This window comes from Leptosomus discolor, chromosome 7 (genome assembly GCF_034619465.1).
Source record: "Leptosomus discolor isolate bLepDis1 chromosome 7, bLepDis1.hap2, whole genome shotgun sequence".
NCBI classification, from domain to species: Eukaryota; Metazoa; Chordata; class Aves; order Leptosomiformes; family Leptosomidae; genus Leptosomus; species Leptosomus discolor.
The window spans coordinates 58,852,211-58,872,068 of NC_141397.1; the positions used below are offsets into that span (position 1 = coordinate 58,852,211).

At 35.1% G+C, this 19,858-nt stretch overlaps 1 protein-coding gene across 1 annotated transcript in view; it reads right to left on the bottom strand.

Moving 5' to 3' along the window:
* The window catches only part of NAALADL2 (N-acetylated alpha-linked acidic dipeptidase like 2), a 271,223-nt gene that overhangs the window by 93,935 nt on the left and 157,430 nt on the right, over positions 1 to 19,858 (bottom strand). Inside the window, exons 8-9 of the mRNA XM_086468611.1 lie at positions 18,934 to 19,139; positions 17,308 to 17,427 (exon numbers count right to left, since the gene is read on the bottom strand). Of these exons, the coding sequence (XP_086324737.1) occupies positions 17,308 to 17,427; positions 18,934 to 19,139 (326 nt within the window). The remainder of the gene's footprint in view (positions 1 to 17,307; positions 17,428 to 18,933; positions 19,140 to 19,858) is intronic.

The following is a 19,858-nucleotide window of genomic DNA, read 5'->3' on the forward strand; positions in this document are numbered from 1 at the left end:
TAATTGGGTAAAATGTCATTTTAGCCAGACACATAGAACTGATCTAGTCAAAGCGATTTTGAAAATAAGATTTTCATCAAATCACACAGGAGTCAATTTTTACCCCAAACTCACCATACACCCATATGACGTGTCACTTTGCACTCTGAAAAATTATTATTATCCAAAAGCTATTTACAGTATTCAACAGGGATATTGTAATTTTTATGTCATGTAAAGTAAAGGAGGAGCAAAAAAACCCCAAACAAACTAAATTTTAAGAAAATGTGGAGTTTTTTGTTTCCAAGGTTCCAGGGATATGCACTACTTTTTCATAACAAGCAAGCAAATCCCAGAAAGGCTGATAACATATTTTATTTCAGAATTTATTAGTACAGATCTGTAAGGCTGAAAACTGATGGCTTCTAAGTACTGCACAATATAATCTAAGAAAAATATTTATTACATTATATTTTAGGTTTTAATCCTCCAGTTTCCCATCTTTCAAAGTTAATTTTGGTGCAATGTAACAAACTTTCTGAAATAACGCATGCACAGTACGTAGGAGAGAAACATTTACACTGCACACACTGAGGAAACAAATTGACATAGCCCATAAAGTGCAATCGACAGCCATTTACTCTTATTAGGTAAAGAAGACTAACGAAAGCTACATGTAAGTATTTTTGAGACTACTAAATTATACAGTATCTACATGAACCTTCAAAGGTGCAGATTCTAGGATTTTTCCACACAGTAGTGTGGAAAAAATTCACTTCACAGCCCCATATTTATAAATGGACTAAAGCTACTGAATCACATAAACATGAGCTCATTTTTTTCCTCAATAGCCAATCTTTCTCTGTGCACTCCATCTTCCACAGTTTGCATCTCTGGCCTCACCGCTATAATTGTATATGCAAACAATTTCATGGATAGGAACAGCTTTCCTAAGTTCAGAAGTATTATTCAGAGATGCAAAATCAAGCATGCACACACACACACACACACATATTTACAAAATATAAATAGACTGGAAGTTCCAGGACATGATTTTCAGTGTACTGGTTCTTGGTATGGCTGGTATTCAATAGTAATCACATGTAAAAACATAGCTGTATTTAACAATATCCTTTCTGTAACAATTGAGGGCTGTGGGTCTGAAGGCAAACACAACAATTATATTGTCTGACTTATCCTTTTCTTTTTTAAAAAAAGGATATTCTTTTCCTGAGATCGGTTGCTTTCATGTTGGTGAAGAATAACATATATGAAAAAAAGCCAATCTACATCTAAAGACACTAAGAGATTAAATAAATGATCTTTTCCAAAGTAATTTGTTCTAATGTTTCATTGTCCTCACTCTTAAAATAGTGCTTTTTAGTTCACATGTGAATTTGTATGATTTTATTTTTCAGTTTTTGATTCTTATGCTATCCTTTATATTTTACCATTGACATACTTTAATAGTAGCAGTTTTCTATCTAATAAACAATGAAGGTGTTGACTAGTACTGAATCTAGTGCTGCTACCTGAAAAATGTTGGTAGGAAAATCTTGTCACCTTGTGTAAATTTGAGATTCATATGATGAACTACTATCCTAAAGCACTGTTTTTATTGTAAATTCCAGAGAGTATCATACAAGATGTTCAATAAAAGTCTGTGCTGCTACCTTTATAAAATAAACACCATTCCTTCAAAAGATGAAAAAAAAGTTTAATGACAGAAAGATGTGTTCTGTGAAAAAATTCTGACTGGCATTAATTACACTCCTTCTTCTAAAGCCTCTTTAAATCAATTATCACTTTCCTTTATTTTATCTTGGGTATTACCAAAAGTAATCAATCTACAGTTACACAGGTCATTGCACTTCTCCTTTGTGATGCTGATTCAGCTTTAGCACTCTTTTAGCTTCTGGAACACCCTTAGTCTCCATATTTCAGTGCACACGGCTCATTTAGCCTACAGTTCAGTTTGGGAACTCTGGGCTCTGTTGCCTTACGGGATCTAGATAGAGACTCTACAGAATGATTCACCTTTCCTCCTCTTTGGTTCCCTCACAGGATGCCACCGCTGTTTAAGAACTTCCAATTACAGACTTTAAAACTTTATGTTTATGTAGCAAGACTGACAAAACTACCTTCTTCTCTAATTTTTATGATTTCCTAGTAATTAATCTGAAAAGTGCTAGTGATGCAGTAAAAACTAATCCAAAACTCAGCTGCTCCTTTAGACTAACTGAATTTTTTAAAAATAATATTAATCTGAGACTGTCATTTTAAGAGGCAAATCAAAGAAAGTGTCTTAACACAGTTAACACTGAATGAGATCAAAAGTTTCTAGTGTCTCTTTCCTCCTGTATGCCTTTAAAAGCGCTACAATTAAAAAAAAAAAAAGCTGCTATTTTCCACTATTTTCCAGTTCTATGGAAGAAAAAACACCTTACTACCTGATTTCAAGATGATATTAATCATAGGCCACTAAAACCTAACAAATAAGGAGGTTCTATCTACACAAACAAACAATAACTGATTCTACTGGTCTGAGGGAGATTTCTACATTCAAAAGATGCACAAATTACTAGCTCAGAAAATAAGTAGACATCCACTACTTAAAAACACACAACATATTCATACCAACAGAACTAAAGCATGTGTGTTGAAGCAAATCTTATGCACCTGTCATTCTGAAGACTACATAATGAATGATCAATGTATATATAACTTCGCTACAATAAATGTTCGTTTTCATTCAGTACTTGGATCAGGCTGAATAGCCAACACATTTTATCATCTGCTCCAATTTCAAAATATTTATCAACAAAGTATACGTATCTATTGTTGAAAAGTATGTTCCAAAACAATTCTGTAGATATCCAAATTCTATGTTCTGACTAAAGATACTAGATAATCAAACTTCAATCTGTCCTAATTGGCTATATAGGCCAAAATTGGTCAGACCTTAACATCCAGAATCTATCTAAATCCAGTCATGTTATGAAACACCCATTTTCCAAACGCATTAGGCCCCTGAGCCTCCCCCTGATTATTGATGTGTCAGTATCACTGAGAATCAGCCTGCAGAGAAGTAGGAGTTCAGAACTTTTCCTCTGCCGTCAGTCTAGAAGCCCAGGTTTCACAGTTGACATGGCTTCCTCAAAGGCAGAGCGGCCAGTGCTAGGACATTTCTTAATTTCTTAGCCCATTTTCTTAATTTTCCCCAGGCTCAGGGAGGAGATCCTCAGACCTCCTCCATCCTAAAGTCATAAACAACTTGGAGCCTTACAACAGTTTCCTGAATCTAAATATCTATTCAAGCCCTACGATCTTAACAGAAACACAGAACAAAGGACATTATAACGGTGTATTGAAGGAGGAGGCAAAAGATGTGCATGACTCAGGTTTACACAGACTCATAAATAAAACCTCTTCCATCTCCTGGCTTACTATCCTGATCTTGTTTGGTGTGTGTCAGATTACAACTGTGGCATAAATAGCCAAACAAATAAAACCACGTCTCTCTGAAGAAATTAAACCCCATTTAGTACTTCCTCGTAAAAATTGTGTACCAGGCAATGTTTGACCTAAGAAGGTACAGAAACAGTAAGGGCCATGTGCATGTCTGTCAGATTGTGATATACTTACACTACAATATATTTCACCTTGTATAAATTGAAATATGATTAAAAAATTAAAATATATCACCCAGCCTATTTGTATCCTGAGAAGGTCTGCACTGTATTTCTGACTCTGGAATAATAATAACTGGAAAAAAAAAAATACTAGAATGAACTTATGGCCATATCATTTCTTCTGTAAATTAGCATGAGCAAATGTCCTTTATAGCTCCTGCAGTGAACTCACTGTTCCCATAGACTCTATTCACCTACTGTAAGAAAGGTGAGTAAGAAAGCGTTACTGGAAAACTATCAAATCCTCCTGTCTATGCCTCTAGTATATGGTCCTTCTTACCATTCAGTTCATATCTTTGATTTGGCCTTCTAAAATTAAAGCCTAAAATCTTCAGAAGTGATCGGTTACACTGATGTTCTTGAGAAACAGCAGAAGTTCTTGTGAACAGTAGTTTGAAAAGCTATGAAAACAAAGCAAATTGAATAAATCTGAGAGCGCTATATTATTCTCTGTTAAGTCTATTAACAAATACATGATACTTGAAAAGTCCCAAGGAAAGAGATTAGAATGACTTGATATTGCATGAGCAGTGTAGTTAAAAAAAAAAGGTAAAATACTCATGATACATCTACAGCTTCTGTCCTAGATCTTTAAAGAGAAAACAAGCAAAAAAAAAAAGAAAATGCTGACCTAAAGCTGGAATCAAAGATGAATCTTTATTTAAAAGGAAAGAGATGCATCAAATTACTTACATATCTTTCCTTAAATTGTATTTTCCTCTGAATCTCCATGCTACCAAGACATAAGTAGCAATGGAACATTCATTAGGACACTCATCTGTAATCAAATATTCTATTTCTCTAAGTATCTGCATGTTGACACAATATAGAAATACTAATAATTATCACCCATTATATGAACATTTGCTGCTTTCCTGAATGGCATTGGATTACATACCTAGTTTGAAATTTTAGTACTCTTATTTTCTCTGAGAATATAATTTATAAGGCTTTTTAAAGACTGTGATCAAAAATAGCAATGCAGATGAGTTCTAGAACTGCAAATTTCACTTCAAGTGCTTCACTTTAACACACTTGAGTGCAGTCTGATTGACTTATCAAAACACTGAAAAATAGGTTACAATTTCAGCCAATTGTGCCGAACTAAAAGGAGCTATGAAAAAAATACCCCAACCTTTCTAACGTAGAGTTCAACATAGAGATTGGAGATAAACAGTATTAGTGTACATTAAGGGGGCTAAAGATTTCCATCTAAAAGCATTAAAGAAACTTTAATGTCAGGAATTATTTTCAACTTAGTTACAATGCAGTAGATACTAAAACTGAGTAAAAAACCCTTTCTCATTCATCTGCATAGCTAATAGGAATGCAATAGTACCTCAGCATTTCTTAGCTGAGTCTCCCTACGGGTGTTTCACCCTCTTCCTCCCTTCTGCCAGCCCCGAGTCCTGCTGACACTTTGGCCCTCATCTTTAACACCACCATAGCTCGGTAGTGCTTCACCTACTGATCCTAGTGTAACCAGGGCACACAGCTCCAGAGGGTAATGTGTTCCTCGGAGAACATGAGTGAGGACCACATACATCGTGAAAGGCTGTAAACTAAAAAAAAACAAGCAAGAAAGAAGTCTAGTGTAGCCTCTGGACCAAATTTTTGTTTGAACTTAAATGTTTTTGGTTTTGTTTTTAAAAAAAAATAAAAAGTGCTGAAGCCCAATTTCAGATTCAGAGATTTCAGCACTCTCTGAAACCAGGGTGAATCCTTATTTGAGTGGTTATTATCAATTACCAATGATAATTAAAAAAAAAAAAAAAAGTAAAACAATAATCTGAATTCAGGCTTTTGAGTTAATACCACTGCCTGTCGGGAAGGTACTGTAGCAAGTGCTGTAAAATATTTGGAGACAGCTACCTGACTAAAGAAGGAAATAACTTATAAAATTGAAGCAAACGTGACCCTAAAGCATTAGAAAGCTCATCCAATCAGGGATCAAAAAGAATTGTAATTCCACATTAACTAGCTTACATCTGGAACGTTGGATACGTGCGTACTGCTTTCAGATCACCTACAGATCAATAGCGGATCTGATCCAGAAAAGATTTTGTAAACCATTCCAAACAACAAATGAATTTGTGAATTCCTACTGATTTGAAACTATGATATCACCATCAATACTGAATTACTCAAGCTATCTGTTTATTTCAAAATTAAATACTCTGATGGAGGAGACCCAAGATGGCCTTAAAATGTTAATGCATGATGGAAAAGCAATGATCCAGAGGATGCTCTGGCTAATTAACAAGCTCTAGTCTGAGACCTGGAATGATAATACTGATGAAAACACTGACAAGGATTTAATAGAATTCTAGAAGATTCTTGTTGGGCTTGTGCTCCACAGGAAACAGAGGAGAGAAGGAATAAAATATATCTAGGGAAAAATACATAAAGATCTGAGTTCATACAGTTAGAAATGTTGATACAGGCAAATATTTTAAGGGTCAATGTAAGTAAATCTTGCTGGTATGGTTGATATAGCTAGCTCCTCAACTCAAAAGAGAGATATCTGAGGTAGCATGTCTCATAGGGAATTGAGGGGCATATCACTACTCTTCTCAGCAGGGAACACATGTCCATGTTGCTGCAAGAAAGCACTTGCTAATGGTTGCCAGCAAGACAGATGTACTGCAGTTCTTCCAGGACAGCAATACAGATGTGATGAATTACTCTACCACAGAAGGTCTTCAGTATTTCCAGAAGAATCCTAGGATCTGTGCTCATGCTGTCTGAGATTCAGAGACTGCTTAAATATTTCTGTATTTTACTTGGTAGTCCTTCAGCAAAATTAGAATAATTGGAGGGTATTTTACTCAACAACAAGGGGATTCAGTTAACATACCTCAGCAGTTAATTACCCAGGACTATGCAAAAACCACTGAAGTAAAAAAAAAAAAAAAGTACTTGAAAAAAAAAAAAAAAAAAAAAAGAAGGCTCCATGTCAGAGTATTTGGGGGGAAAAAAGCCAACTCTGCTGGGAATCCAGACTTCTGTAGAAATAGAATAACCTCAAATCTCTCTCACGTTTTATCCCACTTTTACATCACTGTGGATGACTACTGCACTAGTCCTCACATAATTCCTCTCAGTGTACATTAGTTTACAGGGAATCAGAATAAGGATCAAAATATTTACGCTAAAGCCCAAGGCAGAATGTGTTCTTTGTGGAGCATAAACACATTGTCCCAATTAAAGGTCATGTATGAGCTCTCCTCTGTTCACACAGTGTTACAGCTCTCTTTTTAAAAGGTCATAGGTAGGCTGTAAGCTTTTATGAGAATATTTTGCCTTGAGCTACAGCGTTACTTACTATAAGCAGTGCTGCACAAGTGCCTAACACTAAGTCTGCGTGGAAGAATGCTGCATAGTACTTGTGCCTGCTTTGATGGGGAAGTAAAGGATGTCAGAAAGAAGAAATGATCGTAGAACTTACAATTATTTATTTACTGTTTTCTTTTCAAAGAAGGATTAAATACTAGAGCACCAAGCTCGGATGTCAACCAGCCTACTTTGGGAACCCTAGAATGAGCAGATGCTGCCAGGACAGAAGCAAGACTTCTCAGCACAGTAGGCTAAGGTGAATTTTGCTACCTTAATGATTTTATTTTCATCTTTAGGGCTGCAGAATTCAATTACTGGTGTAAATAAGAAATTTCAAATACAAAGTGAGGATGAGCTTCCGAAATTCATGTAACCCGACCCTTTCAGATAATAATGCTATTATTCTGTTTAATTTTGTAAGAGTCAGATTTTGAGACTTGTTAAAAAAAAAAAAAAAAGGAATAGAAAAAAGAAATTAGGTGTTCTTCTCAGTGATGTCCAATGACAGGACAAGGGGCAATGGGTGCAAGCTGGAGCACAGCAGGTTCCACAATAACATAAAGAAAAACTTTTTCACTGTGAGGGTGACAGAGCCCTGGAACAGGCTGCCCAGGGAGGCTGTGGAGTCTTCTTCCCTGGAGACATTCAACATCCGCCTGGACGCGTTCCTGGGTGACGTACTCTGTGTGGCCCTGCTCTGGCAGGGGGGTTGGACTAGATGATCTTTTGAGGTCCCTTCCAACCCCTCACATTCTGTGATTCTGTGATTCACATGGATACTTCTCCTACCCGACAGTTGCAGAACCAGTAAAAACAAAAAAGAGGGAAGTGGGTATGTCGTGCCAGGCAGCTACACACATATGTATGGCATCAATCCAATAGTCAAAAATGAACAACACAAAGGACAATATACTGTTATTTTCTTTGTACCAAAAAATGTGGTATGGATTTAAGCTGATTACCTAAAAATGCAAGCTGCCATATGCACTTGACAGAACCACTGAACTGATCAATTCTACACATCATCGTTTAAAATGCCTGATAGAGAAACCTAATTGGGCTGACCTGCTATGGTATTAAAAATTGCTTGTTTTGATTACCTGCCACTCAGGACATCTATAGCACACCTCTCTTCTAAAAGAGATGCTATTACACTTGTTTCCACCATGACAGTTCTGCTTACATTAACACATATACCCACACACATCATCTACCTTATCTGACTTTTGTCCCAAGTGTTCATGTGTAGGAGGAAAGAAGAATTCAGGAGAAAAACATGAAGTTAAAAACAACCATTTCAGTACCTCATAAACAGGGTAAAAAGAAAGTTTAGTATTGCAATTAATTCTAATAAAGTATAGATGATAAACATTTTAGTCCTCTCTTGAAACAAATGGATTGCTTTCATCACTCACAAGGTAACTAGTGTCACCTGTCTATCTCTGATTAGCTGACACCAAAGACAACCAGTTTTTGATGATCAAGATCAGATGCCTTTCGTAGCTCTGTCAACACAAAAAAAAAATACTCTCTTCATGAAGAATACAAGCCATACTTTTTAGTGCTGAAACAGAAAACTCTACCATTCTTAGAAGGAAATAAATCAGAAGTCATGACCCAATGCCCTTCTCTCTTGTAACAGTATAAATCAGGAAATATATACTTAAATCACAAAGGTTACAGCATTTTATAGAAATACAAGTGAAAATACAATTCCTTCCTCAACCTTTCACCATTACGAGATCGGAAAAAAAACCCACAAATGCAAACACAGAGCCATTTTGCAGAGAATGTGAGATATATCCCACATATGAATGTGAAACTAACATCTAGGGACTAATATTTTTAAAAAGATTTAAGGAGAAACAAAAGGAAAACAGATTTACGCATAGGTGAGAATTAAAAAATGTTTCACAAAAGAAGTTCAGATGAAGAGAGAAGGCATTTGGATGGCACACAGTGTTCTGAGATTAATTAAGCTGTTTATTAAAATGCCTCTGGTTCCAGTTTCACTTGCTAGTTAGCTACTTTGGTTTACAAAGATACGTTCCAAATACCCTTTGGTCTGAAGATGCATTAAATCACTGGATAACCAATCAGGATGCTGTTTTTAACAGCAGTCCAAGCATACAACAAAAAAAAGTGAAATACATATTTCTATTGGGTATTTTTATGATTAGACTCTCTGGAGAGTCATTTTCACTCTACATACATCCTTCTGCCATTTTAGCTCAATGTAAAATATTAGTTGAAGTGCAATGTGCCTCAGGTGGTAATTTTTGGTAAAAGCAGGATTTAACAGAGACTTCCCTTGCTTGTCTGAGACATACCAATTAATTTCAAATCCTGAATTTCGTATTAATTTTGAGGAAGATGTATCAATCCTCTGAAGATGATATTCAGTGTATAAGGTGTATCATTTTCTTTTGTGTGTAACGATAGCTTTCGTTCAATATGAGAAAATGTTGTTGCAAAAAAGAAAAAAGATCACCAGTGGAAGAAAGTGGAAAAAAAAAAATTAATCTTCAACTATGACGACTTCAATGGATGAAAAAAAATTTCCAAATAGTACTGTGATACAAGATCATCTGAGAAAGTTGTAGAATCTTGTAGACTTCAGAATTCAGACTGGAAGCTGAACACATCAGAGAGACTTATTTTTGCAGCAGGATGAGGAGTTGGATCAAGTGATTGTTTGAAGCCCTTCCCAGTTTTGTTTTTGTATCAAAGGTGCTCTACAAATTCATTTGTATGTATATTTTACCTAATCACACCTTATGTTTGGATTCTGTAAAATGAAATTCTCATTTTCTTTATGGAAACATAAAAACAATAAATCAAGCAAACTACATCTTTGGGTTTCATTTACAACAATGATCCATTAATTTACAGGGAGAAAAAAGATTTTATGTGATCTTTCCCCGCAATTCCCCAGAGCCCCAAAGAAGCATCTACTGCAATATAATTGGTTCCAAAGCACCCTCCATTCTGAACATTCAGTTCCATTTTAGCTGTGCAGGCAACTCTTTTACAAGCTTACCTGAAGATATTTCGTAAGTAAGACTTACGATACTTTTGTGGTGTTTGGAGTTAATTAAATATTTTGAGTGACAACTGAAAATAACTACTGCTACTTGTTTTAAATAAAAATCTAATCATTACAGAAAGCTTGATAAGCAGACCAAATGTTGCAAACAAAAGGCAAACAATAAAATACACCATACAAGACCAGCTTTTTTAAAAATAATGAATCTCAGATCAAATAAGATGTTTTGTAATTAGGCTGAAAGACAAATTTAAAAACTGCTATGGAGTTCATGTACACTAGCAATGAGGTCAGCCTATTCTACATCACATTATATTCTCTTTTGTTCATAAATTATTACTTGGTAGACTACGGCTTTATCGTTTCAGAGTTGAATGACCTTAAACAAATTTTTCTCTCACACTAGTGCCAACTTGAAAGAATAAGACAACTTGAAGTATTTTTGTTTTAATTTTTATATGTTGCCTAGTAGCCCAAATTACTACTTTTCTAACAAATTTCTACCTCCTTAATTTTTTCACAAAAATATGAAACAAAAATTTGCTAAACTTACAGGATTTTAGAAAGTATACTTGACACTTGTCCATTTAATGACTGAAACTTTAAAAGCTATTTGAGTATTACTGAAATTTCAGAACAGGTATTTATTTAATAACTATCAGTGGTAGAAAATGTGGATAAACTAAGGATAACTTTACACAAATATTTATACGTATTTTTGGCCTCCAGATTGCATTGACCAAAATTAGTAGCTGATCTTGGAAAATCTAGTTACCCAGAATGTACCAAATCCCTTCCTTGACCATCACAAAGACTGGTAACGTATGAAATAGGAGTAAGACCGCCAAGTCTATTTACACAAACTCATGAGCTGTTTATTTATTAATCTGAATAATATATATTATTTTTCTTTTCCATTCAGACATATAATGCAACATTTTTCTAGGAGTGTTTAAAAGACTATGGAAAAAAATCAATAGCAAGAAATTATATCTTGATCTGCAGCTTTTTAAAAATCTTTACAACTAAAGTTAAATGTGATCATTCTCATGTTAGAGAAAACAAAAACGCGTTAAAACTAAGAGAAAGCTAGTATCCAACTTGATTTTTTTTTTCTTTTTGTGTGTGTGTTTTTAGGAGACTCCCTTCTTCTAATGCCAAATTCCCTATTGAATGTTGAACATTCAGCCTTCTTCAAGTAATTACACAACAACATATCTCATCAAGAAGAGGTGGACACGATGCAAAGTTAAGAAGTTAGCTTCTCTCCTAAATGTTAGAAGTCTCTTCTTGACAGCGAGCCTAAGTATTAAAGTCTTAAAATAGATGGCTACAAAACAGGTTTTGAAATCACCTTCAAGGCTCTGTCAAGAGACAAAGGTTTGAACTGTATGACCTTTTATGTGCGAAAAGAAAGCTTTTTGCCAAAACTTCCAGAAAACTATATCCTGCATTCTTTCTTTTCCTGACATCACAGACTATCAGCTATAAAAGTTTTCCCTGTTATATTCAGTGAAGTCACATTCTATGTGCACTTAAAGACAGGAGTAGTAATACTATGGGAATTATGCTTCGACTCATTAAACAAAAATGCATCTCAACTACATTACTGATTAAAACCTCATGAATAATTTGGAAAATACAGAGATTTTTCAGATATATTTGATTGGCTTGAAATTACTTCTGATATTTCCTGATAATACAAATTTATAGTTTATGAAGTGTCCTGATAACCTCCATCTAGCCCTGTTGAGTAGGTTTTTCACACCAGAACATTCTGGTGGTGAAGCAAACAGATGAATAAGGCATGAAAAAAAATGAATGAACAGGGAACGCCTAGAACAGTTCAAGTTGATGGTTGTTATTATTTAAGCTATGACAGCTTTCAATGGATGTGAAATGTTTTTCCCCACTTCTTCCACAATTTTGAATCACTATTTACCATTCCCTTTTTATTGTGCATGCATAGTTTCGCCATCAGAAACTTTTGGATCCAACGAATTCATCGACGACTTTTACTAAGCTCTCACTTAAGTTCTTGGTTTTTTTCCTTTGGATGACTGACGCTGAAGTGCTCAGGTGTGGGCTTTCTTTGGGTTTGGTTTTGGGTTTTTTTGCCTTTTTTTTTTCTTCTCAAATTTTGCTATTTATTATACAGTTATGCCTATAGAACAGACACAGAAATCCAATTAATAGTCTTAAAAGAATCAGGTTTTTGTTTTCACATGTCAGAAATGTAACTGAACCAAAACTGAAATTAAAGGGACGCTTTGGGTGACAAATTTATAAGGTTAAGATGTAAAGACCCCTGGGTATTAAAAGATAGGAATGTAACCAAAACAAATCACCATAGTTTTAAGGTGACTTCTAAACCATTGAAATTATAACTTTGTTACTTAAGTTTATTTCAAATATAATTCCATCTAATGTATAAATAAATGATCAAGCACTAAAGTCGCTCATTATGAGTCCAGAAAGTCTCGGATGCTAAACTGACACATGCATTTGCTGAGCATGTCTGACAGATCCTGCACAACATACAGGTGAATCTGAACGCCAAAACTCACAGAAGAATCCTCTACGCATGCATGACAAGGGCCCATGTTGGAAGAGAACTTCCAACCTCAAAATCTATCAGCGTGAGCAGGAATTCCATGCTGATTACTATGCCCACTTCCTGGTGGGGCTCAGGTCAATGCTTTCACATCAGTTACTGGATTAGTATTCTACAGATATACTTCCACTCTTCCTGGGAGAAACAGCTTAACAAAGCAAAACAACAAACCAAAACCACCTTCCCATGTTTCTACAAATCGATTATCCTTCCCATTCCTCTGACTTCTCAATATGTGACCTAGTTAGGACAGTATGAAATACCATACCATCTTACGACAGAAAATACTGGTAAATCATGTAAAGTCATAGCACTTCATAGAATAAACACACACAAAAAGAATAATTGCAGCTAAAAAAACATACTGAGACAGAGTGAGTAACAGTTTGTCAAAGAGCACTTTCAAAGCTTCCCATTCTCAGAATATGAGGTTAGCACACCTAGAAAGGCCATTATCTTACTACCAAAAAAATAGGTATCTCACACTTTCAGCCAGGTTAAATGTCTATCACATTACTTAAAATATTGCATCTTTTTAATTATATGACAAACAGTCTGCTTTTCATTATTCAGATGGGGGTTTTTTCCCCACATTGATCTGCAAACTAGAAAGTGTGTTGTGCTGCACAAAATTTTGATTATTTTTCTGTCACATGCAAAAGTAAGGAACATGTGGCTCTAACTGTTAAGAGCCAAGTGACGTAACGTAGTCTTAATTTTAGTTTCATTTTATACTAATGTCTTCTAGATTTTGATTTTAAAGATGCTTTCTTTTTTTTCTGGTCATTTTACCATACACTTCATTTTTGCAAATGCATTTCTTTCCCATGTGCTGTTTGTGTTGCATAGCTTATAGCTATTCAGTCAGTTTCATTCAACAACGTAATTAATAATGACTAGAAAAAAAAACCGTGAGAGAAACTCTTCAGTGATTTGTGTTCATGTAGAAAATATATATTAAAATATCCAGAGCTGTCAATCTATCATCTTTCATAAGAACTAGAAGTTTACTTTTAAACTCTCCACATGAAATGTTTTCTGCCACTAAGGAAACGTCTCTCTGTTATCATGAAAAAGTCAGTTGTGAAGGGAAACAACTAAGAGCAGTAAGAGGAAATTAAGCAAAGGACTACTTAGAACTGAAGTCAACTTTTCTAATACTGTAGTCTGGATAAAGTCTCTGGAAGGAAAAAACCAATTCTAACATGTAGTACAGCTTATTACATGAAACAGTTCTAATTAGATTGGCCAATAGAAGCCTAGAGCCAAAATACATTCTACAGCAGGTAAAGAATTTCTGAAATCTCCCATACTCCAGCACTACATTTAAAGATAATAAAAGGTCCAAATTTCTTCAATTTTACCTACAATGGCTATCAAAGTTGACATTCACATTTCAAAACAAAACAAAACAAAAGCCCTGCTGAAAATATACACCATTTATGCTTTTAGCAGAAGAACCTGACACTTTAATTTTGTAAAGATGGGAAGGACATGGAAGTAGAAAGCTTGATTCATTAGAAACAAAGGACTTTTGGCAGATCTTCAATAAGATCACAGCATAAAAACTAGTCCACTTGCATTCTTCCTTGCTAACAAACTTGTTCCCCCCATCATTAACAGCAATAGTATTTTCATAACATCAAAACATAGTAGTAGTTTAAACGATTACCCAGTGTCTGAATCAGCTTTTATCTATGAAAATTGTTTAATTGGGGGGAGGAAAAGTGAAAAAATATGCAACAGTGGACAAAGCAACATTTTATCAAAATAAAAGCATTGTTAACAGATGCAAAGTACCTGCTGCAACTCCAAAATCAAATCCACTATTAGATGAAACTTTGCTTTTCACACTGGAGAAGCAGCATCTTAATGAATTTAATAGAGCTGGCAATCAAGTACTGTCTATATTCACAGCATCCTTTTAACACAGTGTCCTGGTTTCAGCTGAATGAATTCCTGAGGCAGGAGTTCACAGTACAAACTTGTGATTCTCAAGAGATTTTTTTGGTTTTCAACACAAGTATAAAAAGTAACACCAGAATCAATTGTAAGACTTAAAGCAGTACGAGGTCAAGACTGAAAATTCATGGAGAAGCTATAATCTTCTATTATACGGCATACAACAAGCAATTCAAACAATATTATAATTTTTTTTCTTCTTTATAACTTATTGATATATGAGGCTTGGAGATCCATTATTAAATGCTGAAGGTAAAACAAAACAAATGAGAAACACATAGAAGTTGGAAGAAAAGAATCAGTGCTGACATTAAAGTAAGGTGTTTTTTTAAAAAAAAATCAGGAAATAATAGTAGTAACAAGCATCTATACAGAAGTTTATCTTTGGTTCTACTTTGAAAAGAAAAACTTGTTTTCTATCAACAGCACCACCATTAAATGTAAAGACATTTTATGCTTTTTACTCCATTAATGGAAACAAATGACCATAAATAGCACGGAACAATACTTGGTACAGTCATTTTTAATGCTCAACTCATTCTTCAATAGCTTTAAATGGCTCTTTTCCCTAGGAGACAGAAGCAGTAAGTTTTCTTGGGTTCAGCAATAACAGAAGACCTGGAGCCTGACCAGCAGTGGCCACGCAATCAGTTAAAGGAAAATAGCAATTAATTTCTGTTTCATAATAACTTTTTTACTTGTGAAATGTTAATTATAGAAAAATTTACTAATGGCCTTATTTACAGAAAATTAATGCCAGCATCAAAGAAACCCAATTTACCAATGACACTCTGCCAACAAATGTCGATTCACTAACCGAGCAAGTGAATTAACGATAATTTTTCTAACAAAATAATAGTAGGCAAAAATATAAGTTGGCAATATTTCCCTCGTGTTAATGTGGACACTAATTAGCATAGTTATATAAAAAAGATTTGAATTAAATATGTCAAGGTCTCAGAATTGTTTGAATTCCTCTTTGTTTAATTAATCCAAATATTTAAATTAGCTTCTTCATGTAATTTGGTGTTTCAACCAGAATCCCACTGAATCCCACTGATAGGCACATAAAATTATTATTTGCAGGCTGCTTATGTAGCTCCCTTTTGAAACCTGCAACTAAAATAAAGATGTACTCCCTTAGATAAAACATCTTGAAGAAGTCATGGTCTCTGTTAATTAGCCAAGCACTTATTTTATTCTGTAACTGACCATCAGATCTCACACAGTAGTCAACCCATAAGGTTTGCGATTTTTCTTTTTATTGGTAAGTCTAGAATATTCATACAAACTATATTTCAGCTAAAATGTTGTTCCTACTTTTCTCACAGCTTCCAGAAATTAAGGGGAAAAAACCTGTTTTGGAAGCTGCAGCGATTACCAAGTGTCCAAAATTTTGGTTTAGAAAAGCCACATATTTACAGCATAGAAATTAAACACTGCTGTATACATGTGCCTACCTTACTTTGCCGTTTCTCCACAGTTCTCTTTAAGCTATGGTCCTTGTAGCTTTCATGGAGTGCTCCGTATTTAGTGTCATTTTTACTCGAGTTTTCTTTCACAGAATAAACTACAGTTTTTAACTTTTTCCCTAGAATTCTAACACTTAACCTTTGTAGGCATTTGTAACAAGTATGAACTGTCCCTAGGAAAACATTCTGCCTCCCTTTTACTGAGATGGAGTTCCCACAATTTTAGCACAACGGTGAGCATTGAACAAACCACAAATCTGTCCTCAGTGCAAATGGTGAGGAGATCTTAGCCTTCCCCTCCTCAAAACAATGTTGCAACACTGTTTAGGATTAGTAAAAAATACTGCAAGCTGGTCTCTTTTGTTGTGGTCTAAAAATGGATTACCTCAGATGATACTCTGAGAAGTGTTTAGTACCAAATGCTTCAGAGGCAAGTCAAGGAAACATCAGAATAACCTAATTAGTATTAGCTTGGTAAATTTACGGAAAAAAATATCTGAAAAGCATACTTCGTGAAAGTCAAATTCAACTCCATTTTAACAGCACAACACTTTAAACTGTTTTGATCATTTAGTATGTACCTTATATTATTTTCAATTCATTTTAAATATGAAGAAATTCATCAACCTCAGCAATAAGGTTATTAGTTTAAAGCCTACGTGCACTTACACAAGCATAAGTACAGAACATACAGAACATTCTGACTGTAGACTAGTTACAAAGGCATAGCTGAGCACCGAACCTGACATACTTACTGTAGACAGTATTTATTATAGTAAGAGTAATACTCTCCCTGTGTGTCATGTTACATCTGGTAAATATAAAGGTTTACATGCAAGTTGAGAAACAGTCTGGAAAGATCAGATTAGGAAAAGAAAAATGTGCTTTGTGCTAAAGAATAAAAAAGAATGTTACTTTAAAGCTGCCAAAAGGTGAAAAAGCTGTAGGGCATGTAAATATGGTGAGACTTGGTATAATGAGATGTTGAAGTAAGTTATCCTTTCCAACCTCTTGACACACCTTGTAATTTTTTAAATAAAATTTAAACTGCTTACTTAGTAAACACAGTTCATGGGTATTCGTGAGGTTAAAATGCTTAAACAAAACAAACTCCACCTACAGTTATCTAAAACCAACTGGCATCAAGGCGGTTAATCATGTAACCTCATAAACCACGTTTGAAGAAAAAAAAAAAATACTGCTAACCTCTGCTGCCAGTTGCTGAAGAGAAGGGGATGCAACAGGGTGTAAAGTTGAGTTGCCTTTGATTGGATTATGGAGGCTAACGTAAGCCACAACATTTCTTTGAAGAACTCTCCTGAGACCCTACAACACAAGCAGAGCCATGGTTATTAGTATGCATCATCATAATTACAACTTGTTTTGTTCTTTCAGTTCTAGGGAAAAACTGCACCCTACATTTTTGTCCTCTGTGATTGCCTAAGTATCACTTAACCACTACTACTTCTTATAATATGCTGTTAAGAACTTCAAAGGATATTAGTGTTATTTCTCTATATAGCAGAAGTTATAATTCAATTTCACACATCATCTCAACAAAATGTAAACAGGCCTGGGAGGAATCAAAAATGACTACACTTGTAAGTCCAAAAATGAAAACATTACATACTGTGAAACAACGTGATGGCCTTTTAAACTTATGCAAGACAGAAGACAAACTTCAAAAGCAATCATTATCAACAGTTAAATGTCCTCAAATTTTTAGAGACCAAAATCAGATTTGAATTGCACAACTTTCCCAGTGTTTTAATTTCATTATTTTTAATACTACAAAAATAGTTATGTATGAACTGTTTCAATTATTATCTCTTTTTAAAAAAGATCCCCTTTGCCTTCTCAGTAATGAGCTACTCTTTGCATGAAGTGGCTCTTTATATTGAACAGAAGGGATGTAACGCAATTACATCTGATGTAAAGCTGACTTGAAGTGGAACTAAACAAATTTTGCTTCCTGCCTGGATCTTTTCAATTTGATTTTTTCACCCCCTCTTGTATTTGAAGAATAATCATATTGGAAGTATGAAACTTCAACGAGAGCTAGCCGCTTCTCACGCATGATAGAAAGCAATTAACTCTTCATTTTGTCTAAGGCTTTAATTCAGCAGCCATGAACCTCTCTGCTAGCTATTCCTTTAATTTATCAACTGAAATCCACTGTAATCATGTATGAGCAACAATACTCTGATGAGGTACTTTCTTTCAATAAGCTGATTTCTATTCTGTTGAAAGTAAGAGCCCAAGGAATTGCCTGTGTCAGATTGTATCTAACTCCTTAGCATGAAGATGTGAAAAGTGAAACAGCACTAGTCATGGAGACACCGAAACGTAATTAATGTAAACCATAGTACGGTTCTCTTCATTCAGTGTGCTCTCGATTCAGCTCTCCCCACACTAAGCCTATCAATCAAAAATTGATAACTGCTGAACCCCCAAGAAGGAGGAAAAAGCCCTCTAAGCTATTCCTGGGCCTAGGTCTTTTCTGAGGTTTTCCCCCTCCACCAAACTCTGGCAATGCCCTCTTTTACAGTCCTCTGCTGAATTAAGGAGGGGAATCCGCTCACAAAGGTGCAGTACATGCAACCTTCACAGCTATGGAAACAACTTGCCATCCCAGTATCACACATGCTCTGCTCCACAGGACCTGCTTCTATAGGTGTTTTCACTGCATTTGCTGCAAGTACATGAACGTACACAGACTGGTGTCACAGACCACTTAATGAACCACAATTTCTGTGTGGCAATTCCATGTTGTCTTCATGCTTTCTACAAAAGTCATCACTATAGCAATGAGTCCTTCTAAAATTATTTTACCTCTGCCCATTCATATGACCCAATGTTCCCAAAGGATGTTCCTCCCCACGAGCAGAAAACGATGGTCCGGTCAGGTCTCCAGCCCCTCTTAACCTTCAACATCAAGGTTTGTATAAATGCTGTGATGATAGCAGTGCTACTGGCCCATTCTTGTCCACCATAAGTATTCAAACCATTGTGACGGCTACCAATGATGACATATCTGTCTGAAATGTGGAAAAAAAAAAAAAAAAAAAGAAGACAGACAAAAGAATCTTATTTCTTCTGGACACTAGCATTAAATGAATTAAAAAAAAAGAAGTCTAAAAGATGAACTATATTAGCAATCTGTCATGTCATTAATACAACACAAAGCTGTCAGCAAAAATTTATATGATCATTTACAAGACAATCATATAATATAAAAACATAAAACTGTAAAAACTACTTAAAAATAAACTAGTAAATAAATATGTGTATATACGTCCCTAACCTAATCCCTGTGCCTTTGCCTTCATTGTTGGCTTATTACTCTCCCTTCGTATAAATCTGATATATACCATTTTTACAGCCAGGACTTCATCATACAGATAATCTAATAAAGTTCCATGCTTACATTAGAGTGCTATGAAAAAACACAAACGAATAAGCAGGAAACTCTATCTTCAATACATATTAGTGTCTAAAAAAGAAAACAAAAAATGTGGTAGTACAATAAGAAACATAAAGAATATACACAAAGTATTAGTACTCCCTCACCTGGAAGACTGTGTTCAGTGCTCACCACCCTATCTCAAAAAACACATTGCAGAAACAGCAGTTGAGAAGCTGGTAACCAGAACGGTTATATATCAGGGCTTAGACTTCCATGTAAGGAGACATTGAAAAGACCTGGACTGCAGGTTTAAAGGGGAGACATGACAGAGGAATAGAGATAATGAATGAT